This window comes from Saimiri boliviensis, chromosome X, assembly GCF_048565385.1.
Source record: "Saimiri boliviensis isolate mSaiBol1 chromosome X, mSaiBol1.pri, whole genome shotgun sequence".
NCBI lineage: Eukaryota > Metazoa > Chordata > Mammalia > Primates > Cebidae > Saimiri > Saimiri boliviensis.
Window position 1 is genome coordinate 66,465,358 of NC_133470.1, and position 27,781 is coordinate 66,493,138.

Genomic DNA, 27,781 nt, shown 5'->3' on the forward strand with positions numbered 1-27,781 from the left:
CAAATATTTTCTCCTATTCTGTATGTTGTCTCTTCACTTTATTGATTGTATTTTTTGCTGTGCAGAAGCTTTTTAACTTGATGTGATCTCATTTGTCTATTTTTGCTTTGGTTGCCTGTGCTTGTGGAGTATTACTCAAGAAATCTTTGCCCAGATTGATGTCTTTGGGAGTTTCTCCAATGTTTAGTTTCAGTAGTTTCAGGTCTTAGATTTAGGTGTTTAATTCATTTTGGTTTGATTTTTGTATATGGCAAGAAATATATGAGTCTAGTTTCATTCTTCTGCATATGGATATAGATATTCAGTTTTCCCAGCATGATTTATTGAAAAGAGTGTCTTTTTCCCAGTGTATGTTCTTCGCACCTTTGTCAACAATGAGTTCACTGTATTTGTGTTGATTTGTTTCTGGGTTTTCTATTTTGTTCCATTGGTCTATGTGTCTGTTTTTATGCCATTACCATGCTGTTTTGGTAACCATAGCTCTGTAGTATAATTTGAGGTCAGGTAATGTGATTCCTTCAGTTTTGTTCTTTTTGCTTAGGATAGCATTGGCTATTCTGGAGTTTTATTGGTTCTATATACATTTTAGGATTCTTTTTTCTGTTTCTGTGAAGAATGTCATTTGTATACTGATAGAAATTTTATTGAATCTGTAGATTGCTTGTACCTTACAGATCTCTTGGGCTGTAAGGTTTTTTTCTGAAAAGTTTGTTGCCAGATGTATTGCAGCTCCATTGTATTTTATTTGTTTCTTATCTTTTGCTGCTTTTAGGAGCCTTTGTTTGTCCTTGACCTTTGGGGTTCTGATGATGATGATGATGATGATGATGATGATGATGATTTGAGACAGAGTTTTGCTCTTGCTGCCCAGGCTGGAGTGCAATGGCACGATCTGGGGTCACTGCAACCTTCACCTCCTGGGTTCAAGTGATTCTTCTGCCTCTGTCCCCCTAGTAGCTGGGATTACAGGCAGATGCCATGTCGCCTAGCTAATTTTTACATTTTTAGTAGAGATGGGGTTTCACCATTTTGGTCAGGCTGGTTTTGAACTCCTGACCTCAGGTGATCTGTCTGCCTTGGCCTCTCAAAGTGCTGGGATTACAGGCATGAGCGATCGCACCCGGCCTGGGTTTCTGATTATTAAATGCCTTGACGTAGTCTTCTTTGTGTAGTGATATAGTTTGGCTGTGTCCTCATCCAAATCTCATCTTGATTGTAACTCCCATATTTCCTACTAGGGCATGGGAGGAACCTGGTGAGAGGTGATTGAATTATGGGGTTGGGTCTTCCCTGCACTGTTCTCATGATAGTGAATGAGCCTCATGAGATCTGATGGTTTTAAAAATCAAGAATTTTTCTGTATAACGTCCCTCTTTTTGCCTGCTTCCATTCATGTAAGACGTGACTTGCTCCTCCTTGTCTTCTGCCATGATTGTGAGGTCTCCCCAGCCACGTGGAACTGAGTCTAATTAAATCTCTTTCTTTTGTAAATTGCCAAGTCTTGGATATGTCTTTATTGGCAGTATGAAAATGGACTAATACAGTAAATTGGTACCAGAAACGGAGTGCTGCTGAAAAGATACCCAAAAATGTGAAAGCGATTTTGGAACTATGTAACAAGCAGAGGTTGGAAAAGTTTGGAGAGCTCAGAAGAAGACAGGAAAGTTTGAAACTCCCTAGGGAGTTGTTGAATGGCTTTGCCAAAAATGCTGATAGCAGTATGGACAAGAAAGTCCAGGCTGAGGTGGTTTCAGATGGAAGTGAGGAACTTGTTGGAAATTGGAGCAGAGGTGACTCTTGTTATGTTTTAGCAAAGAGACTGGTGGAATTTTGCGCCTGCCCTAGACATTTGTGGAACTTTGAACTTGAGAGAGATGATTTAGGATATCTGGAGGAAGAAATTTCTAAGCAGCAAAGCATTCAAGAGGTGACCTGGGTGCTATTAAAAGCATTCTGTTTTATAAGGGAAGCAGAGTATAAAAGTTTGGAAAATTTGCAGCCTTAACAATGCCATCGAAGAGAAAATCTCATTTTCTGAGGACAAATTCAAGCTCACTGCAGAAATTTGCATAAGTAACAAGGAGCTGAATGTCAGTCCCCAAGACAACGGGGAAAATGTATCCAGGGCATGTCAGAAGTCTTCAGGGCAGGCCCTCCCATTACAGGCCCAGAGTCCTAGGAGGAAAAAGTGATTTCATGGCTGGGTTCAGGTTCCCTGTGCTGTGTTCACCCCTAGGGACTTGGTGCTCTGCATCCCAGCCACTCCAGCCATGGCTGAAAGGGGTCAATGTAGAGCTTGGGCCATGGCTTGAGAGGGTTCAAGTCTCAAGCCTTTCTTGCAGGTTGAGCCTGCAAGAGCATAGAAGTCAAGAATTGAGGTTTGGGAACCTCTGCCTAGATCTCAGAGGATGTATGGAAATGTTTGGATGCCCAGGCAGACGTTTGCTGCAGGGGTGGAGTGCTCATGCAGAACCTCTACTAGGGCAATGTGGAAGGGAAATTTAGGGTTGGATTTCTCACAAAGAGTCCCTACTGGGGCACCACCTAGTGGAGCTGTGAGAAGAGGGTCACTGTCTGCCAGACCCCAGAATGGTAGATCCACTGACAGCTTGCATTGTGTGCCTGGAAAAGCCGCAGACACTCACTGCCAGACTGTGAGGGCAGCTGGGAGGGAGGCTATACCCTACAAAGCCACAGGGCTGGAGCTACCCAAGACCATGGGAACCCACCTCTTGTATCAGTGTGACCTGGATGTGAGACAGAGAGTCAAAGGAGATCATTTTAGAGCTTTAAGATTTGACCGCCCCACTGAATTTTGGACTTGCAATGGGGCCTGTAGCCCCTTTGTTTTGGCCAATTTCTCCCATTTGGAATGCTGTATTTCCCCAATGCCTGTATACCCATTGAATCTAGAAAGTAAGTAGCTTGCTTTTGATTTTACAGGCTCATAGGTGGAAGGGACTTGCCTTGTCTTAGATGAGACTTTGTACTGTGGGCTTTTGAGTTAATGCTGAAATGAGTTAAGACTTTGGGGGACTGTTAGAAAGGCACGATTGGCTTTGAAATGTGAGGACATGAGATTTGGGAGGGGCCAGGGGTGGAATGATATGGTTTGGCTGTGTCAAATTGCATTATTAACAAGGAAAACTATTTGGAAGAGTAAAAGGGGATAAATTTTCTTGGTTTCTTGTCAGTTACATGAACTTTTTTCCTTTTTTAAAAAAATTTATTTATTATACTTCTGGGGTACATGGGCAGATTATGCAGGTTTGTTGCATAGGTATACATGTGCCATGGTGGTTTGCTGCATCCATCGCCCCATCATCTACATCAGATATTTCTCCTAATGTTAGCCCTCTCCAATTCCCCCAATCTCCATTATTCTTCCCCTAGCCCTCCCACCCCCCAGGCCCTGGTGTGTGACGTTCCCCTCCCTGTGTCCATGTATTCTCATTGTTCAACACCCAATTATGAGTGAGAACATGTGGTGTTTGATTTTCTGTTCTTCCATCAGTTTGCTGAGAATTATGTTTCCAGTTTCATCCATGTCCCTGCAAAGGACATGAATGCATCCCTTTTTATGGCTACATAGTAATCCAGGGTGTATATGTGCCACATTTTCTTTATCCATTCTATCACTGTTGAGCATTTGGGTTGGTTCCAAGTCTTTGCTATTGTGAACAGTGCCACAATAAACATACGTATGCATATGTCTTTGTAATAGAATGATTTATAATCCTTTGGGTATATACCCAGTAATGGGATTGCTAGGTCAAATGGTATTTCTGTTTTTAGATCTTTGAGGAATTGCCACACTGTCTTCCACAATAGTTAAACTAATATACACTTCCACCAACAGTGTAAAAGCATTCCTATTTTTCCACATCCTCTCCAGCATCTGTTGTCTCCTGATATTTTAATGATCACCATTCTAACTGGCATGAGGTGGTATCTCAATGTGGTTTTGATTTGCATGTCTCTAATGACCAGTGATGATGAGCTTTTTTTTTTTTTTTTATATGTTTGTTGGCTGCATGAATGTCTTCTTTTGAAAAGTGTCTTTTCATATCCTTTGCCCACTTTTTGATGGGGTTGTTTGTTTTTTCTTGTAAATTTGTCTAAGTTCTTTGTGGATTCTGGATATTAGCCCTTTGTCAGATGGGTAGATTGCAAAAGTTTTTTCCCATTCTGTTAGTTGCTGGTTCTTTTGCTGTGCAGAAACTCTTAACTTTAATTAGATCCCATTTGTCTATTTTGGCGTTTGTTACCATTGCTTTTTGTGTTTTAGTCTGAAGTCCTTGCCCATGCCTATGTCCTGAATGGTATTGCCTAGGTTTTCTTCTAGGTTTTATAGTTTCAGGTCTTACATTTAAGTCTTTAATTCATCTTGAGTTAAGTTTTGTACAAGGTGTAAGGAAGGGATCCAGTTTCAGCTTTCTGCATCTGGCTACTCAGTTTTTCCAACACCATTTATTAAAGAGGGAATCCTTTCCCCATTGCTTGTTTTTGTCAGGTTTGTCAAAGATCAGATGGTTGTAGTTGTGTGGCATCCTTTCTGAGGCCTCTGTTCTGTTCCATTGGTCTATATCTCTGTTTTGGTACCAGTACATGCTGTTTTGATTACAGTAGCCTTGTAATATAGTTTGAAGTCAGGTAGTATGATGTCTTCAGCTTTTTTTTTTTTTTTCTTAGAATTGTCTTGGCTCTGTGGGCTCTTTTTTGGTTGCATATGAAGTTTAAGTTGGTTTTTTCCAATTCCATGAAGAAAGTCATTGGTAGCTTGAAGGGGATAGCATTGAATCTATAAATTACTTTGGGCAATGTGGTCCTTTTCATGATATTGATTCTTCCAAACCATGAGCATGGAATGTTATTCTATCTGTTTGTGTCCTCTCTTCTTTCCTTGAGCAGTGGTTTGTAGTTCTCCTTGAAGAGGTTCTTCACATCCCTTGTTAGTTGTATTCCTAGGTATTTTATTCTCTTTGTAGCAATTGTGAATGCAAGTTCACTCATGATTTGGCTGTGTGTTTGTCTATTATTGGTGTATAGGAATGCTTGTGATTTTTTGCACATTGATTTTGTATCCTGAGACTTTGCTGAAGTTGCTTATCGGCTTAAGGACATTTTGGGCTGAGAGGATGGGATTTCCTAAATAAACAATCATGTCACTGCAAACAGGGACAATTTGATGTCCTCTCTTCTTATTTGAATACACTTTATTTCTTTCTCTTGCCTGATTGCCCTGGCAAGAACTTCTAATACTACGTTGAATAGGAGTGGTGAGAAAGGGCACCCTTGTCTTGTGCCAGTTTTCAAAGGGAATGCTTCCAGTTTTTGCCCATTCAGTATGATATTGGCTGTGGGTTTGTCATAAATAGCTTTTATTATTTTGAGATACGATCCATCGATACCTAGTTTATTGAGAGTTTTTAGCATGAAGCACTGTTGAATTTTGTCAAAGGCCTTCTCTGCATCTATTGAGATAATCATGTGGTTTTTATCTTTAGTTCTGTTTATGTGATGGATTACATTTTTATTTTGTGGAAGTTGAACTAGACTTGCATCCCTGGGATTGAGCTGGCTTGATCGTGATAGATAATCTTTTAAATGTGCTGTTGGATTTGGTTTGCCAGCATTTTATTGAAGATTTTTGTATCAATGTTCATCATGGATATTGGCCTGAAATTTCCTTTTTCAGTTGCGTCTCTGGCAGGTTTTGGTATCAGGATGATGTTGGTCTCATAAAATGAGTTAGAGAGGATTCCCTCTTTGTATTGTTTGGAATAGTATCAGAAGGAATGGCACCAGTTCCTCTTTGTACGTCTGGTAGAATTTGGCTTTGTACCCATCTGGTCCTGGACTGTTTTTGGTTGGTAGGCTACTAATTGCTGCCTCAACTTCAGCCCTTGTTATTGGTCTATTCAGGAATTCAACTTCTTCCTGATTTAGTCTTGGGAGGGTGTAAGTGTCCAGGAATTTATTCATTTCTTCTAGATTTTCTGGTTTATTTGCATAGAGGTGTTTATAGTAATCTCTGATGGTAGATTGTATTTCTGTGGAATTGGTGGTGATATCCCCTTTATCATTTTTTATTGCATCTATTTGAATCTTCTCTCTTTTTTATTAGTCTGGCTAGTGATCTATTTTGTTGATCTTTTTGAAAACCACCTCCTGGACTTACTGATTTTTTAAAATTTTTTTGTGTCCCTATCTCCTTCAGTTGTGTTTTGATCTTAGTTATTTCTTGCCTTCTGCTAGCTTTTGAATTTGTTTGATCTTGCTCCTCTAGTTCTTTTAATCGTGACTTTAGGGTGTCAATTTTATATCTTTCCTGGCTTCTCTGGTGGGAATTTAGTGCTATAAATTTCCCTCTAGTCACTGCTTTAAATGAGTCCCAGAGATTCTGACATGTTGTATCTTTGTTCTCACTGGTTTCAAAGAAACCTTTATTTCAAAGAAATCTTTATTTCTTCCTTCATTTCATTATTTATCCAGTAGTCATTCAGGATCAGGTCGTTTAGTTTTCATGTAGTTGTGTGGTTTTGAGTGAGTTTCTTAATCTTGAGTTCTAATTTGATTGCACTGTGGTCTGAGAGACTGTTTGTTATGATTTCCATTCTTTTGCATTTGCTGAAGAGTGTTTTACTTTCAATTATGTGGTCAATTTTAGGATAAGTGCAATGTGGTGCTGAGAAGAATATATATTCTGTGGTTTTGGGGTGGAGAGTTCTGTAGATGTCTATTAGGTCCACTTGGTCCAGATCTGAGTTCAAGTCCTGGATATCCTTATTAATTTTCTGTCTCATTGATTTGTCTAGTATTGATAGTGGGATGTTAAAGTCTCCCACTATTATTGTGTGGGAGTCTCAGTCTCTTTGTAGGTCATTAAGAACTTGCTTTATGTATCTGGGTACCTCTGTATTGGGTGAATATATATTTAGGATAGTTAGCTCTTTTTGTTGCATTGATCCCTTTACCAATATGTAATGTCCTTCTTTGCCTCTTTTGATCTTTGTTGGTTTAAAGTCTGTTTTATCAGAGACTAGGATTGATTTTTTTGCTCTCTGTTTGCTTGGTAAATTTTCTTCCATCCCTTTATTTTGAATTTATGTGTGTCTTTGCACGTGAGATGGGTTTCCTGAATATAGCACACTGATGGGTCTTGACTTTTTATCCTATTTGCCAGTCTGTGTCTTTTGATTGGGACAGTTAGCCCATTTACACTTAAGGTTAATATTGTTTTATGTGAATTTGATCCTGCCATTTAAATGCTAGTTGGTTGTTTTGCCCATTAGTTGATGCAGTTTCTTCATAGTGTTGATGGTCTTTACAGTTTGGTACATTTTTGGAGTGGCTGGTACTGGTTGTTCCTTTGTATCTTTAGTGCTGCCTTCAGGAGCTCTTGTAGGGCAGGCTTGGTGGTGATGAAATCTCTCAGCAGTTGCTTGTCAATACGTGATTTTATCTCTCCTTCACTTATGAAGCTTAGTTTCACTGGATATGAAATTCTGGTTGAAAATTCTTGTCTTTCAGGATGTTTAATATCAGTCCCCACTCTCTTCTGGCTTGTAGGGTTTCTGCTGAGGTGTCTGATAGGGCTTCCCTTTGTGGGTAACCTGACCTTTCTCTCTGGCTGTCCTTAGCATTTTTTTCCTTTGTTTCTATCCTTGTGAATCTGACAATTATATGCCTTGGGGTTGCTCTTCTTGAGGAATATCTTTGTGGCATTCTCTGTATTTCCTAGACTTGAATGCTGACCTGCCTTACTAGGTTGGGAAAGTTCTCCTGGATAATATCCTGAAGAGTGTTTTCCAACCTGGTTTTATTCTCCCCTTCACTTTCAGGTACACTGATCAAATGTAGATTTGGCCTTTTCACATAATCCCATATTTCTTGGAGGCTTTGTTCATTTCTTTTACCTCTTTTTTTTCTAATCTTGCCTTATTGCTTTATTTCATTGAGTTGATCATTGATCTTTGATATCCTTTCTTCCGTTTGATTCAGCTATTGAAACTTGTGTATATTTCATGAAGTTTTAGTGCTGTGTTTTTAGCTCCATCAAGTCATTTATACTCTTCTCTACACTGATTATTCTAGTTAGCATTTCTTCTAGCCTTTTTTCAAGGTTCTTAGTTTCCTTGCATTGGGTTAGAATATGCTCCATTAGCTTGGAGAAATTTGTTATTACCCACCTTCTGAAGCCTGTTTCTGTCAACTTGTCAAATTTATTCTCCATCCAGTTTTGTTCCCTTGCTGGTGAGGTGTTGTGATCCATTGGAGAAGAGGTGTTCTGGCTTTTGGCAATTACTGCCTTTTTTGCGCTGGATTCTTCCCATCTTGCTGGATTTATCCACCTTTGGTTTTTGAAGTTGGTGACTTTTGGATGGGATTTCTTTTTTTTTTTTTTTTTAAATTTTTTTTTTCTTTTTTTTTATTGCATTTTAGGTTTTGGGGTACATGTGATGAACATGCAAGATTGTTGCATAGGTACACACCTGGCAGTGTGCTTTGCTGCCTTCCGTCCCCTCACCTGTATCTGTCATTTCTCCCCATGCTATCTCTTCCCACCTCCCCACCCCCCGCCCCTCCCCCATTTCCCCCCAACGGACCCCAGTGTGTAGTGCTCCCCTCCCTGTGTCCATGTGTTCTCATTGTTCAACACCCGCCTATGAGCGAGAATATACGGTGTTTGATTTTCTGCTCTTGTGTCAGTTTGCTGAGAATGATGGTTTCCAGGTTCATCCATGTCCCTATAAAGGACGTGAACTCATCGTTTTTGATGGCTGCATAATATTCCATGGTGTATATGTACCACATTTTCCCTATCCAGTCTATCATCGTTGGGCATTTGGGTTGGTTCCAGGTCTTTGCTATTGTAAACAGTGCTGCAATGAACATTCGTGTGCACGTGTCCTTGTAGTAAAATGATTTATACTCCTTTGGATATATACCCAGTAATGGGATTGCTGGGTCAAATGGGATTTCTATTTTTAGGTCCTTGAGGAATCGCCACACTGTCTTCCACAATGGTTGAATTAATTTACATTCCCACCAACAGTGTAAAAGTGTTCCAATTTCTCCACATCCTCTCCAGCATCTGTTGTTTCCCGATTTTTTAATGATCGCCATTCTAACTGGTGTGAGATGGTATCTCTATGTGGTTTTGATTTGCATTTCTCTGATGACCAGTGATGATGAGCATTTTTTCATATGTTTGTTGGCCTCCTGTATATCTTCTTTTGTAAAGTATCTGTTCATATCCTTCGCCCATTTTTGAATGGGCTTGTTTGTTTTTTTCTTGTAGATCTGCTTTAGTTCTTTGTAAATTCTGGATATCAGCCCCTTGTCAGATGGGTAGACTGCAAAAATTTTTTCCCATTCTGTTGGTTGCCGATTCACTCTACTGACTGTTTCTTTTGCCTTGCAGAAGCTGTGGAGTTTGATTAGGTCCCATTTGTCTATTTTGGCTTTTGTTGCCATTGCTTTTGGCGTTTTGGTCATGAAGTCCTTGCCTACACCTATGTCCTGAATGGTTTTGCCTCGATTTTCTTCTAAGGTTTTTATGGTATTAGGTCTGATGTTTAAGTCTTTAATCCATCTGGAGTTAATTTTGGTGTAAGGTGTCAGGAAGGGGTCCTGTTTCTGCTTTCTGCACATGGCTAGCCAGTTTTCCCAACACCATTTATTAAAAAGGGAGTCCTTTCCCCATTGCTTGTTTTTGTCAGGTTTGTCGAAGATCAGATGGTTGTGGGTATGTTGTATTTCCTCTGAGGCCTCTGTTCTGTTCCATTGGTCTATATCTCTGTTTTGGTACCAGTACCATGCTGTTTTGATTACTGTAGCCTTGTAGTATAGTTTGAAGTCCGGTAGTGTGATGCCTCCCGCTTTGTTCTTTTTGCTTAGAATTGACTTGGCTATGTGGGCTCTCTTTTGGTTCCATATGAAGTTTAAGGTGTTTTTTTCCAGTTCTGTGAAGAAGGTCATTGGTAGCTTGATGGGAATAGCGTTGAATCTGTAAATTACTTTGGGCAGTAAGGACATTTTCACGATGTTGATTCTTCCTAACCATGAACATGGAATGTTTCTCCATCTGTTTGTATCCTCTCTTATTTCGTTGAGCAATGGCTTGTAGTTCTCCTTGAAGAGGTCTTTTACGTTCCTTGTTAGTTGTATTCCTAGGTACTTTATTCTCTTTGTAGCAATTGTGAATGGCAGTTCCTTCTTGATTTGGCTCCCTTTAGGATTGTTATTGGTGTATAGGAATGCTTGTGATTTTTGCACGTTGATTTTGTATCCTGAGACTTTGCTGAAGTTGTTTATCAGTTTCAGGAGATTTTGGGCTGAGATGATGGGGTCTTCCAGATATACAATCATGTCATCTGCAAATAGAGACAATTTGATTTCCTCCTTTCCAATTTGGATACCCTTTATTTCTTTTTCTTGCCTGATTGCTCTGGCTAGAACTTCCAGTACTATATTGAATAGGAGTGGTGAGAGAGGGCATCCTTGTCTAGTGCCAGATTTCAAAGGGAATGCTTCCAGTTTTTGCCCATTCAGTATGATATTGGCTGTTGGTTTGTCGTAAATAGCTTTTATTGTTTTGAGATACGTTCCGTCAATACCTAGTTTATTGAGGGTTTTTAGCATAAAGGGTTGTTGAATTTTGTCAAAAGCCTTCTCTGCATCAATCGAGATAATCATGTGGTTTTTGTCTTTGGTTCTGTTTATGTGGTGAATTATGTTTATGGACTTGCGTATGTTGAACCAGCCTTGCATCCCCGGGATGAATCCTACTTGATCATGGTGGATGAGCTTTTTGATATGCTGTTGCAATCGGTTTGCCAGTATTTTATTGAAGATTTTTGCATCTATGTTCATCATGGATATTGGCCTGAAATTTTCTTTTCTTGTTGAGTCTCTGCCGGGTTTTGGTATCAGGATGATGTTTGTCTCGTAAAATGATTTGGGAAGGATTCCCTCTTTTTGGATTGTCTGGAATAGTTTCAGAAGGAATGGTATCAGCTCCTCCTTGTATGTCTGGTAGAATTCAGCTGTGAACCCATCTGGACCTGGGCTTTTTTTGGGTGGTAGGCTCTTTATTGCTGCCTCGACTTCAGACCATGTTATTGGTTTATTCAGGGTTTCGGCTTCTTCCAGGTTTAGGCTTGGGAGGTTGCAGGTGTCCAGGAATTTATCCATTTCTTCCAGGTTTACTAGTTTATGTGCATAGAGTTGTTTGTAATAATCTCTGATGATGGTTTGGATTTCTGTGGAATCTGTGGTGATATCACCTTTATCGTTTTTTATTGCATCAATTTGGTTATTCTCTCTTTTCTTTTTTATTAATCTGGCTAGTGGTCTGTCTATTTTGTTGATCTTTTCAAAAAACCAGCTCCTGGATTTATTGATTTTTTGAAGAGTTTTTTGTGTCTCTATTTCCTTCAGTTCTGCTCTGATCTTAGTTATTTCCTGTCTTCTGCTAGGTTTTGAGTTTTTTTGATCTTGCTCCTCTAGCTCTTTCAATTTTGCTGATAGGGTGTCAATTTTAGATCTCTCCTTTCTTCTCATGTGGGCACTCATTGCTATATATTTTCCTCTAGAGACTGCTTTAAATGTGTCCCAGAGATTCTGGTATGTTGTGTCTTCGTTCTCATTGGTTTCGAAGAACATCTTTATTTCTGCCTTCATTTCATTGTTTATCCAGTCAACATTCAAGAGCAAGTTGTTCAGTTTCCATGAAGCTGTGCGGTTCTGAGTTAGTTTCTGCATTCTGAGTTCTAACTCGATTGCACTGTGGTCTGAGAGACTGTTTTTTATGATTTCTGTTCTTTTGCATTTGCTGAGGAGTGATTTATTGCCAATTATGTGGTCAATTTTAGAGTAGGTGTGATGTGGTGCTGAGAAGAATGTATATTCTGTGGATTTGGGGTGGAGAGTTCTGTAAATGTCTATTAGGTTTGCTTGTTCCAGGTCTGTATTCAGGTCCTGGATATCCTTGTTGATTTTCTGTCTGGTTGATCTGTCTAATATTGACAATGGGGTGTTAAAGTCTCCCACTATTATTGTATGGGAGTCTAAGTCTCTTTGTAAGTCATTAAGAACTTGCCTTATGTATCTGGGTGCTCCTGTATTGGGTGCGTATATATTTAGGATCGTTAGCTCTTCTTGTTGCAGTGATCCTTTTACCATTATGTAATGTCCTTCTTTGTCTCTTTTGATCTTTGTTGCTTTCAAGTCTATTTTATCAGAGATGAGAATTGCAACTCCTGCTTTTTTTTGCTCTCCATTTGCTTGGTAGATCTTCCTCCATCCCTTTATTTTGAGCCTTTGTGTATCCTTGCATGTAAGATGGGTTTCCTTGATACAGCACACTGATGGGTTTTGGCTTTTTATCCAATTTGCCAGTCTGTGTCTTTTGATTGAGGCATTTAGTCCATTGACATTTAGGGATAGTATTGTTATGTGTGAATTTGATGCTGTCATTTTGATGCTACCCGGCTGTTTTGTTGGTTAGTTGATGCAGATTCTTGATTGTGTTGATGCTTTTTTTACCATCTGGTGTGTTTTTGGAGTGGCTGGTACTGGTTGTTCCTTTATATGTGTAGAGCCTCTTTCAGGAGTTCTTGTAGAGCAGGTTTGGTGGTGATGAAATCTCTGAGTGCTTGCTTGTTCACAAAGGATTTTATTTTTCCTTCACTTATGAAGCTTAGTTTGGCTGGATAGGAGATTCTGGGTTGAAAGTTCTTTTCTTTAAGGATGTTGAATATTGGCCCCCAGTCTCTTCTGGCTTGTAGGGTTTCTGCTGAGAGATCTGCTGTGAGTCTAATGGGCTTCCCTTTGTGGGTAACCCGACCTTTCTCTCTGGCTGCCCTTAGCATTTTCTCTTTCATTTCAACCCTGGTGAATCTGATGATTATGTGCCTTGGGGTTGCTCTTCTTGAGGAATATCTTTGTGGTGTTCTCTGTATTTCCTGGATTTGAATATTGGTCTGCCTTGCTAGGTTAGGGAAGTTTTCCTGGATAATATCCTGAAGAGTATTTTCCAGCTTGGATTCATTCTCTTCATCACATTCAGGTACACCTATCAGACGTAGATTAGGTCTTTTCACATAGTCCCACATTTCTTGACGATTTTGTTCATTCCTTTTTGCGCTTTTTTCTCTGTTCTTGCCTTCTCTTTTTATTTCATTGAGTTGATCTTCGACCTCTGATATCCTTTCTTCTGCTTGGTCAATTCGGCTGTTGAAGCTTGTGCATGCTTCACGAAGTTCTCGTGTTGCGTTTTTCAGCTCCATCAATTCACTTATACTCCTCTCTATGCTGTCCATTCTCGTCAGCAGTTCGTCCAATCTTTTTTCAAGGTTCCTATTTTCTTTGCGATGGGTTAGAACATGTTCTTTTAGCTCATTGTAGTTTCTTACTACCCACCTTCTGAAGTCTGATTCTGTCATTTCATCACCCTCCTTCTCCATCCGGTCTGGTTCCCTTGCTGGTGAGGAGTTGTGATCACTTTTAGGAGGAGAGGTGTTCTGGTTTCGGGAGTTTTCATCCTTTTTACGCTGGTTTCTACCCATTTTTGTGGGTTTATCCACCTGTTGTCTGTCTCTGTCCCAGGGAGTTGGAGCTTTATGAGTTTCCGTTGCACTACTGCCTTTTTTGATTTTTCTTTCAGGTCGGACCCGCCCAGCTAGCAGCACGCCTAGCCTCTGCCTGCCCGCAGGGGCTTTGCTGAGCTGCTGTGGGCTCCATCTAGCTGCCCTGAGCTCTTCCCTGCAGTCCTTTTTATATGGGCGTAGTTAGAATTGTCTGGGCAATGGTGGCACCGCCTCTGTTATGGCGGACTCTCTCTGTTGTGGCAGGTTGCCTCGGCAACGGCGGGTTGCCTCGGCAACGGCAGCCTGCCTCCGTAGCGGTGGAGAGTCTTAGTAATGGCGGAAGCCCCTCCCCCACGGAGCCGGACCATCCCGGTTCAGCTGTGCTTGGTTTGAAGGGCTCAACCCAGAGGGTTTCCAATTACTGTTTTTGTTTTGGTTGTTGTTGGGGGTGGAGGGGTGGGACCAACCGAGCCTGATCACCTGGCTCCCTGACTCAGAGTCTTTTCTTTTAAGTTGAACGACCCCGTGTTCCGGTCGCTTGTTGAAAAGGCGCCGGGATCTCCCGTGCTGCGACTCACGGAGTCGGCTCAAACCGCGGCGCCGGCTCCTGGTGGATTTTTTGCCTAGGAGTCTCCTGGCCTGACTCGCTATTTCAGATGAATGGGCTATTCTGCCGTCTCAGGGCTCTGCTCGCCAGCTAAGAGGGCTCCCAGACCAGTGGCTTTTGTACGGAGAACTGCAGCAACAGGGAGTGGTCACAGGAGCCGCGCGGGCGGAATCAGCCCCTCGGGGGCCAAAACAGTTGCACCGGCTGGGACTGCGACGCTGGCGACCCCTCTGCCTGGGTATCTCCTGGTCTGTGGGCAATAAGAGTTCGTCTGGAAATGCGGCGTCCACTCACCCTCTGCACTTTCACTGGGAGCTGAAGTCCTGAGCTGTTCTTAGGCGGCCATCTTCCCAGCATTCTGGATGGGATTTCTGACTGGACATCCTTTCTGTTGATGTTGAAGCTATTTCTTTCTGTTTGTTAGTTTTGCTTCTAACAGTCAGGCCCCTCTACTGCAGGTCGCTGGAGTTTGCTGGAGGTCCACTCCAGACCCTGATTGCCTGGGAATCACCTGCAGGGCTGCAGAACAGCAAAGATTACTGCCTGTTTCTTCCTCTGGTAGGTTTGTCCCAATAGGGTATCTGCCAGATGTCAGCCAAAACTCTCCTGTATGATGTGTCTTCCAGTCAGGACACAAGGTGGTGGGGGGGGTCCGGGAGCCACTTGAGGAGGCAGCCTGTCCCTTAATGGAACTCATGCACTGTTCTAGGAGATCTGTTGCTCCCTTCAGGGCTGCTGGGCAGGGATATTAAAGTCTGCTGAAGCAAAACCCACAATCGCCCCTTTTCCAAGGTACTCTGTCCCTGGGAAGGTGGGAACTTTGTAAGTCCCTGGTGGGTTGCTGTCTTTTTTTTCAGAGATGCCCTGCCCAGCAAAAAGGGAATCTACTTGACAGTCTGCCTGCAGAGGCCTTGCTGAGCTGCCTTGTTGGGCTCTGCCCTGTTGCTCTGTAACCTTCCTGTGTAAACTTCCTGGTGGCTTTGTTTACACAGGCAGTGTTGAAATCACCTACCCAAGCCTCAGCAATGGTAAGCCCCCCTCCCTGCACCAAGCTTGAAAGTCCCAGGTCGAGCTCAAACTACTGTGCTGGCTGCAAGAATTTCAAGCCAGTGGATCTTAGCTTGTTTGTGTTTGTGGGGGTGGGACCAACCTAGCCAGCTTACTTGGCTCCCTGGTTTCAGCCCCCTTTTTCAGGGGAATGAGCTGTTTTGTCTCTCTGGCATTCCAGGTACCACTTGTCTAAAGCAGCCACCCAGTTTTGTGCTGGAAACCCAGGCATTGTAGGTGCCAGAGGGAATTTCCTGATCTCCAGGTTGTGTAGACTGTGGGAAAAACACAGTATCTGAGTCGGAGTGCTGGAATGTCCGGAAAAGTCCCTAGTGGCTTCTCTTGGCTGGGCAAGAGTGTTCTCTGGCTCCTTGCACCTTCCCGGTGAGGTGATGCCCCACCCTGCTTCAGCTCGCCACCTTGTGCTGTTCCTACTGTCTAACCAATCACAATGAGATGAACCTGGTACTTCAGTTGGAAATGTGGAGATCATTTGTCTTCTGGTGCGATCTTGCTGGAAACTGCAGACTGGAGCTGTTCCTATTTGACCATCTTGGCCAACCTTAATTTTTTTTAAAGGGAGACTAGAATTAAGTAATAATTTGAAATATTCTTTGCCAGAGTTGCAGAAAGAATAATCTGTTTTTTAATGGGATGTAAAACATTATTTTTCATTCTTTAATTTTCATGACTGTCTGTGTCTTCAAGATACCATTATTCTTTCAAGTTACGAAGGTGAAAAAACACTTAAACAAAAGCAGTTGTGAATTTTCAGAAACAAATATGCTAATTTTTATTTACCCAGAGTGCAATGCAGTGGGGCAAGGGCATACTTTTACTTCATTTTGTAAATAACTTTCTGCACCAAAAGGACAGTTTTTTGTAAGAATAATTTAATTAGGTTAAATGTCTAAGATAGTGCTAGTGACATGTAAAACATTTCTTAGATCAAGTGACTAGCTATCAAGAGAAGCTGTAAAGGTCAACTCCTTGGGTATACAAATTTAAATGTCACTTGAGCATGTGTTCTATTTGAATCTAATAAAATTTAAGTTATGCTTTTGTAATTTAGAAAAGAAATATATTCTTGTGATTTAGTAGAGTTATCATGGAGAGGATTATATAAAGGGATTACAAATAGTGCAGAGAAAAGGGAAGTAATAAGCAGATGAATGAGCAGTTAGAAATTGTCTTGAGATTTATCTGGAGTAACAGAGCTCTGGGTGGATCAAGGAAAATGTTTTGGATTTGGCTTCTCAGAAGCATTTTTTTTTTTTTTTATGTTTTCCACATTTTATTCTGACATCATATCTTTTAAAAACAAAAGGATGCAAACATTTGCACTTCTCAATGTTTTTTTCCCCCATAGATAGATGTGGTTTCACTGATTTCCTTCAGGCTTTTTATCACCAAGAATCCAAGTCTGATTTCGATACTGCCCATTTTGTGTGAAAATTTAAGAAGGCGTCATCTTCAAAGCAACACTCCAGTTGGGCTTCTTCACTGTTTAGCTGCATTATTTCTTCTAGGACATTTGTAACAGACACAACAAATATAAGAATTTCAGTTTGGTGTTCTTTTTTTCCTTTTTTTCTCTTTTTTAAAATAAGTATGTTTCCTGCTCATTTGTGTTTTCTTTTCTTTGAATATATTGCACAATATTTTATTATTAAAAAAAGGTTTTATGTCTCAGGCAAAAAGTTTTTCTCCTTCACTTGGGAGGTGTTAATGTGTATTATTTTCTAAAAGAGGTAAGTGGTTGTCTGTGTGGCCATCCTCAAAGGGAACAGAATTGACAGGTTTATAGGATCCAAGTCTGAAACGACAGCAAATTATTTCAATTATAAATTTTCCAATTCCATGTAACATGCCTGTGGTTGAAAAGATTCCTCCAACAATTCCACAGAGTCTTACAAAAAACTGCCAGAACGGCATATGCTCCTCAGTGACTGTCACCATAAGAGAACTGAGATCATATTTCATAAATATCCCAGAGACTCCATAGCTGCCTGCAGCATGGTTAATGATACGTTCCCTCTCTGTCACAGAAAACTGATGGGTGTCTGCTGATATTTTATATGTATGTAGTTTTGTTGGCACAACTGTAATAAAATATTGGAACATCTGGTTGTGATCTATAGCAATTTTTTCAGTTCCATCTAAAGGATTAATAATTGCTGGAACAAGCTCTCCAAAAGACAAATGATCTATTCTATGAGAAAAGTTGTAAGAGTCATGGTTGACTAGTGCTGCCAAATGTGCATGACCGCGAGGATGTGGAATTGCCTTGCCCACTGTTATGTGAAAATTCCCTGCTACTTTATTGACATATAGATGACCATGAATTCTGCATGCATCTGGAGACTGTGATGAATCATCTTCCCTTGGTGGAAGAGCTGTTGATGCACTTTTAAATATCACATCTTGAAGTGAATGCTCTTCTTGTAGCCTACTCTGAATCAGCTGCAGCATCCTCTGCCACTCTTTCTGCTGTGGTGAAAGATCAAATACTGTTGGTTCATAAACTAGACCATCTGCAGATGCAACCATTGTTTCTGCTAAATCCAATACATCTGCTCCAACATATTGACACTTCATGGCAACAGTAATATCTATATTGATTCTCAATTTGCTAGAAAAATCCTTGTCTACTTCATATTCATACTTCATCCATGTATCTTGATATACTGAGAATTCCATTATGGTTAATAAAGCCATAGTTGTAAATGCTATTAGAGAAACTGTACCTCCACTAGCTGATGTCTCTACATAGCTCTCAGGAACCTTCGGAAAGGCATCCAACTCTTTTACCAAACTTAAAGTTTTTTTCCGATTCAGTCGCCTCATCTTCAGGAAAACCTTCCTCTTCCTTCATATAGTCATATAAGGGATGAATAATGTCCCCAGCCTACCGCCATGTTTCACAGAAGCCCGGGTCGCCGGGCGCATTTTCATATTTTAGTATCAGGCAAAGCCAATTTAACCTGAGTTTGTACACATGAAGTAGAATATAATAAATGAGCTTCTTTTCCTACCTTCAGTGCAGTGGTGCTTACCATAAAGGGTCCACAATTTTACATTGCTGAGATCTAATCTCACCTTTCAAGCTTTTGAATTTTCTACCTTTGGAGTCACTAAAGTGTTAGTAAGAAGTAGATATTGAAATATATATTGAATTTTCTTAAAAGGACAATTAAAATGCAAAATTCTCACTAAAGTGAAAGGCTAGGAGGTTTTGACAACCAAGAAAACCAGAGTCTACAGTCTAAGACTTAAGTCTGAGTTTTATATACTCAGTCATGAGTATATAAAACCGTTTATGTTTATTTTGTAGATGAAAATGTAGAGTATTCTTTCAATATTTGAGTTTTTTTATATACAGAAACCATATTGGCTGAGGAAAATAAAAAAGTAAGTACATAATGAGAGTTTAAATAGCTGATAAGATTTAAAAGGACTGTTTACAACCAAAAGAATGTGTGTGAAGGCCATTATGGATCACAAATATGAAGCTTCTTCCAATGTCAGTGTTCTAGGATGTAATTTTTTATTTTATTTTATTTTATTTTTTTTTTATGAAGTCTTGCTCTGTCACCCAGGCTGGAGTGCAGTGGTATGATCGTGATCTCGGCTCACTACAGCCTCTCTCTCCTGGGTTCAAGCAATTCTCCTGCCTCAGCCTCCCAAGTAGGTGGAATTGCAGGTGTGTGCCACCACACCTAGCTAATTTTTGTATTTTTAGTAGAGATGGGGATTCACCATGTTGGCCAGGCTGGTCTTGAACTCTCAACCTCGTGATCCACCTGCCTCAACCTCCCAAAGTGCTGGGATTACAGGTGTGAGCCACTGCTCTTGGTCAGGATATAATATTCTTAAGATGTTCTTCCAACTCAAATAATAGGCTTTAGGTCATGGTTCATGTGTTTATGTAATTAAAAAATATAAGCATATAGTTTAATTAAACCTAGTTTTTAAAATAAATGAATAAATCATTAAAAATCACTAAAAAACTTTTATTTTCTATATTTCCCTTTTTCTCTATATATTTACATATCTTTTACTGTGATAAGAGCACCTAACATGAAATATATCCTCTTAACAAACTTTTAAGTATATAATACTGTATTGTTAACTATAGACAGCAGTGTTGTACAACAGATCTCTAGAACCTATTTCTCTTGCACAGCTGAAGCTTTTTGCTTGAAAATGGTACAGCAGGATATTATAGCAAATTAAGAACATAGATTATGAAATCAGACTGCCTGGGTTTGAACCTTCATTCTGATGTTTACTAGCTGATGGACTGTGCAAGTTACATAACCTCAACTCAGTTTTTCATTCAGCAAAGCAGGGATAATTGTGGTACATACCTTGCAGGGCAGTTGTAAGTATAAAATGCATTGATAAGGGTAAAGCACTTAAAATAGAACATAGTACATCGTTTGATTTTATTAAATGTTAGATAATACCACTTAAATACATAATTTTCAACCTCAAGGAATTTATAATTCCACAAAGTGATAACTCCACTTTGGGAAACAGTACTAACACATGTGGAGAAATTGGTGAAAACATTAAGTATTATCCTGTGTGATAGAGGTTATAAATACATAAGACATAAAAAAACCATGAATTTATGGTTGACTTGCAAATAATTGAAGGTTTTATGGTATGTTGCTGTATGAGAGGAAGTGGGACTATGACTAGAAATGATAACATGGGCAAAATCCTGGAAGAAATAAGCCACAAGATTCTTTGATGTGGAGTAGGATTTAACTATGGCCATATTTTGTTTAAATTCTTTCAAAACTGAGAATCCATGTAGTAAATATTACTGAGTAATTTTAAGTAATAATACCACCTCTAAAACTTTAAAATTATATCTTGTTTATCTATCTATCTATCTATCTATCTATCTATCTATCTATCTATCTATGTATTTTTTTTTTGAGCAGAAAACATGCTTTATTGAGGAGTAGATATAGAAGAGCACATTCTACCACATGTGGGGAAGGGTTTAGCTTCTGTAAAAGGCATTTACCCCTTAAGAAAACTCCCAGTGAAGTTGCTTTTGGATAAATTTTAACAGTGACACTGAAACTGGAGGGGAGCTGCCACTGAACATGCTTAAAATTAGCTCCCACAACCCACAGTGAATATAAGTAGTATACAGAAATGACAAGACAAAGGCACAAATGACCAGAATCAGGGATTGTGGTGAGGGCTCCACATGAAGACAGCATGTTGCAGGAGACCAAGTTGGGAAGGGTGACATGTCATACATCAAAAGTTGCCCCAAGATAGCAGATTATAATGGGCTAGAGAGAAATTAAAGGAAGCATCTCTTCCTTCACTTGAACAACACCAAAAATAGAAGACCAGAGAATAGAAGGATGGTATGAATCCCAAAAAGGAAATGGAGGAGGAGTTCATGGAAGGGCAGAAGCACTTTAATCCCAGAGGGAGGGTGAGGCACCATTGAAAAGAGAAGCAAACCTTGGCAGGGGCGGCCATTCTGCCTTGCTGAGTCATGGGCTGAAATACAGAAGGCATTTTGAATCATTTTCAACTTTTCCCAGGGCATTCAGACAAAATCAGTGCAATTTATATGGAAGTACAGATGTACATTGGGACTGGTACAGGTGAAAAAGTTTCTGCAGTATAATTAACCAGTTAGCATGTAGCAGGAAAGGGTGAACTGGATATGACTTTGGCACCTGCAAATGTACAAAGGGACTGGGAGTAAAGAGAGAAGGAAACATTCACTGGTGGGTCCTTTCTGGTGAGGCAAAAAGAAGTATCCATTCCCTTCTGCCAAGACACTGCCCACTGTCCACAGGTGAACTCAAACACAGAACCACCACTTCATTTTTCTCTCCATGTCATTCAGATAAATTATATGCTGTTACCATGACTAGTCCCTGGGAAGCTCTTCAAAAGTATTTGGCTCTGGTTAGCCCAATACTGATCAAAAAGAGGTCTCTCAATCAAAATGGAGGAAAGAAATTTAAAGCAAGATATAGCCCAAAGTGAATGGACCCCTTCCTAATCCACACACACTCACAAGTACCACCTCTTCCCTGCCCCTCCATAGAACACATGTATTAGGAGTAACTGGAAAGGTCCTGGTGGTGGCAGCCATATTTGGAGGGCTGGTGACCAGGTGGCAAGCACTAGTACCATGCTTAGAAGACACAGCACAACTTCACTGGGTGAGAGGACATGAGAAGAGAACCAGTGGCTGGACACGTGCAGTACCATAACAGAACTCCTTGGGTCAGTGCTGAGAGATCTGCACTCAAGTCTAATACAGATCCCATCCAGGCAACCTCACTGAGGCCGAAACAACAGTTCCTTAGAACCAGCGTCTGCAGTGTACATGAAGGTCAGGGCCAGGACAGTCCTGAGGGGGATGGCCTTCCTAAACGGCACTTGCCAATCACAAGAGCAACAGAAATGACAGACAGATCCCTAGGGTACGGATTCCTACTCCTGGGGTTCGCTGGCTCAGAAAGACGGTTCACTTTAAGTGCCCTTGGGAGGGGTCCATTTTAAGCAGGTGGGATCCATGGTTTTATTGGAATTGGACCTTTTGGCCTCTATGGCTATCCACTCATCAATCAGGTCCTGTCTCTTTAAAACTAGGTGTTTTCCCTTCCAGTACTTGAGCATCTGAAGGGCTTGCAGAGTACTGACAATGTCCATGGGATTCACAACCGTCTCCTGACTGATTTCTTTGATAGAAATCTCTTTGCCTTGGACATTGTGCAGGTAGCAGAGAAATACTTCTTTCCAGTAACTGTGATGGCTTATAAGCCCCAGATCTGAGAGTGGACGTTCTGGGGAGCCAACGTTTTCTTCAACTTTGGAAAGCAAATAACTGAAATCAATGAGCATCTTGCCACAGCCCTGTCTCATGTACTGAGGCATGGTAAGGATACAAGATACGTTGTAGTTGAGGAATGAATTATTTTTCTTGGAAAAATACTCAACCAGGTGACAGCCAGTGTTGTCCGCCTCTGTTATAACATAGAAAACAGGAAGGGTTCCACATCGTAATATAATGTCTTGTGGTCCAGAAAAAGTTTGGCAAACAGGCACAGGTATTGGCAGTAGATCTTGTTTTTCTTGCCATCCACTTCAAACACAGAGATTGAACTTTTGCGATATATCTCATCACCAGGTGGGTGTTTCTACACACACTTGGCCATGTGCTGGTGGAGTATCGTTTGGCTTTCCATATATTTTAGACAGAATTCACACATATAGAGACGTCCCAGCCATGCATATTCTTCAGGATAGCAAGAATGGTATCAGGCATCAAGCTCATAGCGGCCAAAAGCAATTGTTTTAATCATGTTGCTTCCCTCTGTGATTTGGCCTTGCAGCCTTAACTTCTCCAAATCCTCTGAAGCCCGGGCTTGTGCTCTTTGGAAAAGATCCAAGTGATACTGGCTTGTCAGGTTTTCTATGAGAGGTTCCAGTGTGTTCCCATAGGTCTGTCTGTTTTCCATCTATTTCTCTTTCTGTTCTTTGCTCAGTCCAGAATTTCTTTTCCTCCTGAGTTCAGGCACTTTTTTCTTATATCGAAGCTGCCTCTCTGTTGGTGCCTGGTGCCTGGTTGCAGGCCTGTTGTCATCTTGCCTGTGAGACAGCATCCTTTCTTCTATCTGCTTACCCCGGCTCTGTGCTCTCATCTTGCATTTGTCAGCTGAGAGGTTATCATAGAGGGGGTATCGTAAGATGGAGAAATGTCTCTCATGTTTTCCTATAAGGTGTCCTAGATAGTTATAGCCTGGTGTCAGACACTTCATATTGAAGTTGTAGCTTTCGTGAAAGTGACAGCACTTGGGGCGATGAGAGAGATCACTGCCTGAGTCCTTCAGGGACGTGTCCTTGGCAATGCTCTCATCATGAGACAGTTTGGGGCTGGAGATATCTATGTCAGACTCAGAAGAAGGTGCCTTTCTAGTTTGAGGTGGTGACTCATCATGATCACCTGTATTTTTCGTTTCTCTATCTGAAAAACCAACCACTTGCTCAGTTTCTGAGCCAGATGAACGAGTTTGCTGAAGAGGGTATTTTTTCAAGTGTCACTGGGATAGGCTGCTGCTGACTACGGGTCACTCTTCTGGTAGAATAAGCAGGCTCTTCGGTGCCAGAAGACTGCAAATTTCGAAGAGGGCTGGAATCTTGAGAACTCTGGCTTAGCCTGGCTGAGGAGCGGGTAACTCGAGCACATTGTCGGGATGTGACATTACTTTCTGAACTGTTTGTGTGCTTGAGATCTGTAGAAAAATCGGAATCTTTGCTTCCATCTGAACTACTGCCTGCATTCCTCTTCCTTCATGGCATTGCTGGCGGTTGCGGCCCGACGGTTCTGACTGATTTGGGCAGCGGCCAGGAACTGTGACTCAGGCGGGCTTTGTGGCGACCTCTGTAGCAGTCTGTTATTTATTTATTTATTTATTTATTTATTTATTTATTTATTTAATTGCATTTTAGGTTTCGGGGTACATGTGAAGAACATGCAAGATTGTTGCATAGGTACACACATGGTAGTGTGGTTTGCTGCCTTCCTTTCCCTCAGCTATATCTGTCATTTCTTCCCATGCTATCTTTCCCCACCTCCCCAACCCCGTCCCGCCCCCAATTCCCCCCAACAGACCCCAGCGTGTAGTGCTCCCCTCCCCGTGTCCATGTGTTCTCATTGTTCAACACCCACATATGAGTGAGAACATGTGGTGTTTGATTTTCTGTTCTTGGGTCAGTTTGCTGAGAATGATGGTTTCCATGTTCATCCGTGTCCCTACAAAGGACACGAACTCATCGTTTTTGCTAGCTGCGTAATATTCCATGGTGTATATGTACCACATTTTCCCTGTCCAGTCTATCATTGATGGGCATTTGGGTTGGTTCCAGGTCTTTGCTATTGTAAACAGTGCTGCAATGAACATTCGTGTGCATGTGTCCTTTTCTGTAGCAGTCTTAATCCTGCAGACGATCCCTAGTGCCTCCTGCCTCTCAGCGTCTGAAGCATTCTGCCCTTGTTATATATTTTTAAAAACTTTAACATGCCTGATCTAGTTTGAGTTTCACAAATGCCCTATAAAAATGCAGGGCAAGTATTATTACCATTTTACAAATGAGGAAGCTGAGGATTAGAGTTTATGTCATTTGCTTAAAGTTACATAACTAGTAAGCAATAGACACCAGGTTAGCATCCAGGTCTTCTGGATTCCAATTTAGTGCTCTTCTACTATACTGTGCTGCTAGCTGAATAGCAGAAGGATTAGTAAATGAGAAATGAGGATTGAATTTTGTGATAAATGTTATGTTTGATCTTTGTCTCCAGCAAGGGAAAAATAGTATAGGATAAGAGGATAGGTACGGTCAGGTCACAGGTAAATTAAAAATAAATGACCAGAAGCTATTACTATGCCTTAGAGGTTCTTTGTCTTTATGTTTTGTAATTTTTTCCCTAAGAGAATACAACATTAGAAATGAAAGAGAATAATGTACAAATGGCAGATTCAGATAGAAATTTTTCCCAAAGCTTTCCTTTTTCTTTATAATTATCATTTATTTCCTCTGAGGTAATGTACCTTTTAAAACACAAAGTTAAAGAACACACTACACTTCAGCAAAAGCTTGTCCATGAATGTTATATTTCAGCCTAGATGAGTTATTGTGTCTGTTTTAAGATCAAAGTGTCCACTGTAATATAAAACTCACTGTAAACATATCAGTGATAATTCTTCTCAACATACCAACAAAAAGTAATTAAATAGTAATAAAACTTACAGTGAACTTTCAACCATAATACATATCATAGAGTAAAATCTCACATATAGTTGTATACATATACATAAATGTATGTACTTCTTAAAAGAATTTGTAACATGAACGTTCAAAATTTTCTTCATAAATCCTTTGTAGTTTATTTTGATCTCCTGTTCTCATCTGATGGCATGCATGCAAAGGAATATGTTAGAATGATTGAGAACTATTGCCAATTTTATATCTTTTTAAAAATTTTATAACTGTTAGCTTACATATAATTTACATGGACGAATTTTATATATTTTATCCTTTGTAAAGCTTTTATTTGAAAAGAAAAACCTTAATATGAGACATATTTTATAGTGCAAAGATACAAATACTCTTCAAATTCTGGTGAATAGTCAAAATTATTTATAATTTAGTTCATAGTTGTGGTCTGAATTTTTAGCATTTAAAATATCTACAAATATCTAATAATGTGAATGCATAAATGAGATAGATTTGTAGGCACATATAGTTAAGTATTCATGAAATATTAATAAAAATTGTATTTTATTTAAATGATTTCAGAAAATACTCATTTGGGAAACCGTTCTCATTGGTTTGGACTGGAAATTGGTTTAAACTACACTTTACATATTTCTTCTCCTTTTTCTGGCAAAGAGGCTTTCTTCCTGGGCACATAAGTCATGCTGGACAAGGAATGCTTTCTAAATGTTGACAGTCTTCTCCTAAAGTTACCCCCAGAAAAGAAATATAGGAGCGGGTCAAAGCAACAGTTTGATGCAGCCAGAGACAAGGTTATGACAACTGACTTCTGCATTCTAAGGACAGAATCACAGGGTTTAGTTTCATTGTGTAAAAAATGAAGGTGAATGGTACGTTGAATATGATATGGCATGAAACTGACTAAAAAGGCAGCTGTCACGACCATGATCATTCCTATAGCCTTTTTATGACTTGACAGATTTTTCTTCATTGATTTTTTTAGTAAGGTCAAAATGATCATTGTGTAACAGACAATTATAATAACAAAAGGGATGATAAAGCCAAGAAACAGTGACACATAATGCAATATCAAAACATGATTTTTAGTTTGATTGTCTTGTGGGGGCTCAAAGCACTTGGTATTATTTTTCTCATCTTTGTACGACTTGGTTATTAAAAATGGAGAACTGGCCAAAATCACAAAAATCCAAATACCAACACACACAAACCTGGCTTTTTTCTGTGTAACCAAATTAATGTTCCGGACTGGGAAAACTATTGCAATGCACCGGAAAAAGCTCATGGCTGTCATAAAGAAGATGCTACAATAGAGGTTGACATACAAAGCATAGGTGCTGAGGCGGCACAAAAAGTCACCGAAGAACCAAATGCCTTTGTGAACATAATAGACCACACGGAGAGGCAGTGTACACACACAGAGTAAATCTGCTATTGCTAAATTAATCATGTATACTTGGAAGGCTGACTTCTCATGATAGGTTTTTATGAGAACATAGAGCACAAAGCCATTGCCAAAGAAGCCTACAACAGAGATCATAGAGTACAAGGTGGAATACACTTGATTGCGGAATTCATCAATAGTGTCATGGCATGTGGCAGAAGATACTGTCAGGTTTCCGGTTCCATCCATGTTCCTCTAGGAATGTCTGCTTTTTGCCTACAATATATATAAAAAAATTGTCAGTTTTAATCAAACCATAAATTACAGGAAGTACTAATGTTTCATTTCATAGTGTTACTATGTATAGTTTTTGACCACAGCAGGAAGTGAGAGTAGTGAGGCAATGCGGAGGGATTCAGCTGTACCTTTTCCTCAGGAGAAGAGTTTGTGTCCTACAGCCATCCAGAAAGACCTTTTTTCCTCCTTTCCTATCCATGTTTTTCTGATGGTCTTCCTCTAAATTTTCAAGACCTAGGTAAAACAGCCCTCCTGTGTTTTAAATCATACTACTCTAGTACAATTTGGTATATTTTCCTTTCAAATGAGCTTGTTTTTCTATTAGAGAAAAGCTTTAAAATAGCAGTTTCACATGTATGAATATATCTGTATCTATATCTATCTATTTATTGGAAAATCTCTGAATTATTTTAGAGAATAAAATCTGACTGAAAATACTTGGTTCCTTCAAGAAGAGGGCTTTCTTGGTAACATCTGTTGACTGCTGCCCATACCTATGGAAAATAATCTAATTTGCTGTTAATGAAACGCCCTCCCCTGGGGAAGATGATTAATCTACAACATGGTTGACTCTATCTATAACTGCAGAATGCCATGGCTAGAGAAACCTTAGAAGCCATCTAGTTATTTTAATGATGACAAAAGTGTTTCACAGCGATAAAGCACATTTCTAAAATCTGTACCATTAAGGCTCTGAAGAAAGATGTAGTACAACTAGTTGGAATATACTTGTTGGGTAAGAAATATGTTGTAGCCATTCATTTTTGTTCTCTTTCTAAACTTTCTAGACTTCTACTGTTTAGCAATATACAGTTATTTCTCTTATAAGAAGAATATCTCTTATAGTTAATACTTGCTCTAGTCTATTTCAGCTCTGTCACTGAGGGCAGTCAACAAGTTCTGATCAGAGAGGGCTTGAGGTGAGATACTGTAGTGTAGAAGTAGTGATTTCTTTCTTTCTTTTTTTTTCTAGATTATTCTCTTTTATTCTTTACAAAGGTTGAAGGAACTCAATATATATCAGCCAATCTTCTATTGAAAGTCTGATGTTGACCTTTTACA

General features: G+C 40.0%; 1 protein-coding gene, 1 long non-coding RNA gene and 2 pseudogenes across 4 annotated transcripts in view; 1 reads left to right on the forward strand and 3 right to left on the reverse strand.

Annotated features, from left to right (window-relative positions):
• LOC141582810 (uncharacterized) overlaps positions 1–16,401 on the forward strand; it is a 23,023-nt gene extending 6,622 nt beyond the window's left edge. The window contains exons 2-3 of the long non-coding RNA XR_012515715.1: positions 14,661–14,760; positions 15,060–16,401. This is a non-coding gene — a long non-coding RNA (uncharacterized LOC141582810). The remainder of the gene's footprint in view (positions 1–14,660; positions 14,761–15,059) is intronic.
• A 113-nt stretch (positions 16,402–16,514) lies between these two features.
• On the reverse strand, positions 16,515–18,150 carry LOC101046555 (endoplasmic reticulum-Golgi intermediate compartment protein 2 pseudogene; annotated as a pseudogene).
• Positions 18,151–20,188: 2,038 nt separating this feature from the next.
• LOC101046240 (histone acetyltransferase KAT7 pseudogene) lies at positions 20,189–23,604 on the reverse strand (annotated as a pseudogene).
• Positions 23,605–23,926: 322 nt separating this feature from the next.
• Positions 23,927–27,781, reverse strand: part of CYSLTR1 (cysteinyl leukotriene receptor 1) — a 54,736-nt gene continuing 50,881 nt past the window's right edge. For all 3 annotated transcript variants that reach the window (XM_074391419.1, XM_003936843.4, XM_074391418.1), the window contains one exon: positions 23,927–26,698. In XM_074391419.1, the coding sequence (XP_074247520.1) occupies positions 25,658–26,671 (1,014 nt within the window). In that variant the 5' untranslated portion in view covers positions 26,672–26,698 and the 3' untranslated portion in view covers positions 23,927–25,657. The remainder of the gene's footprint in view (positions 26,699–27,781) is intronic.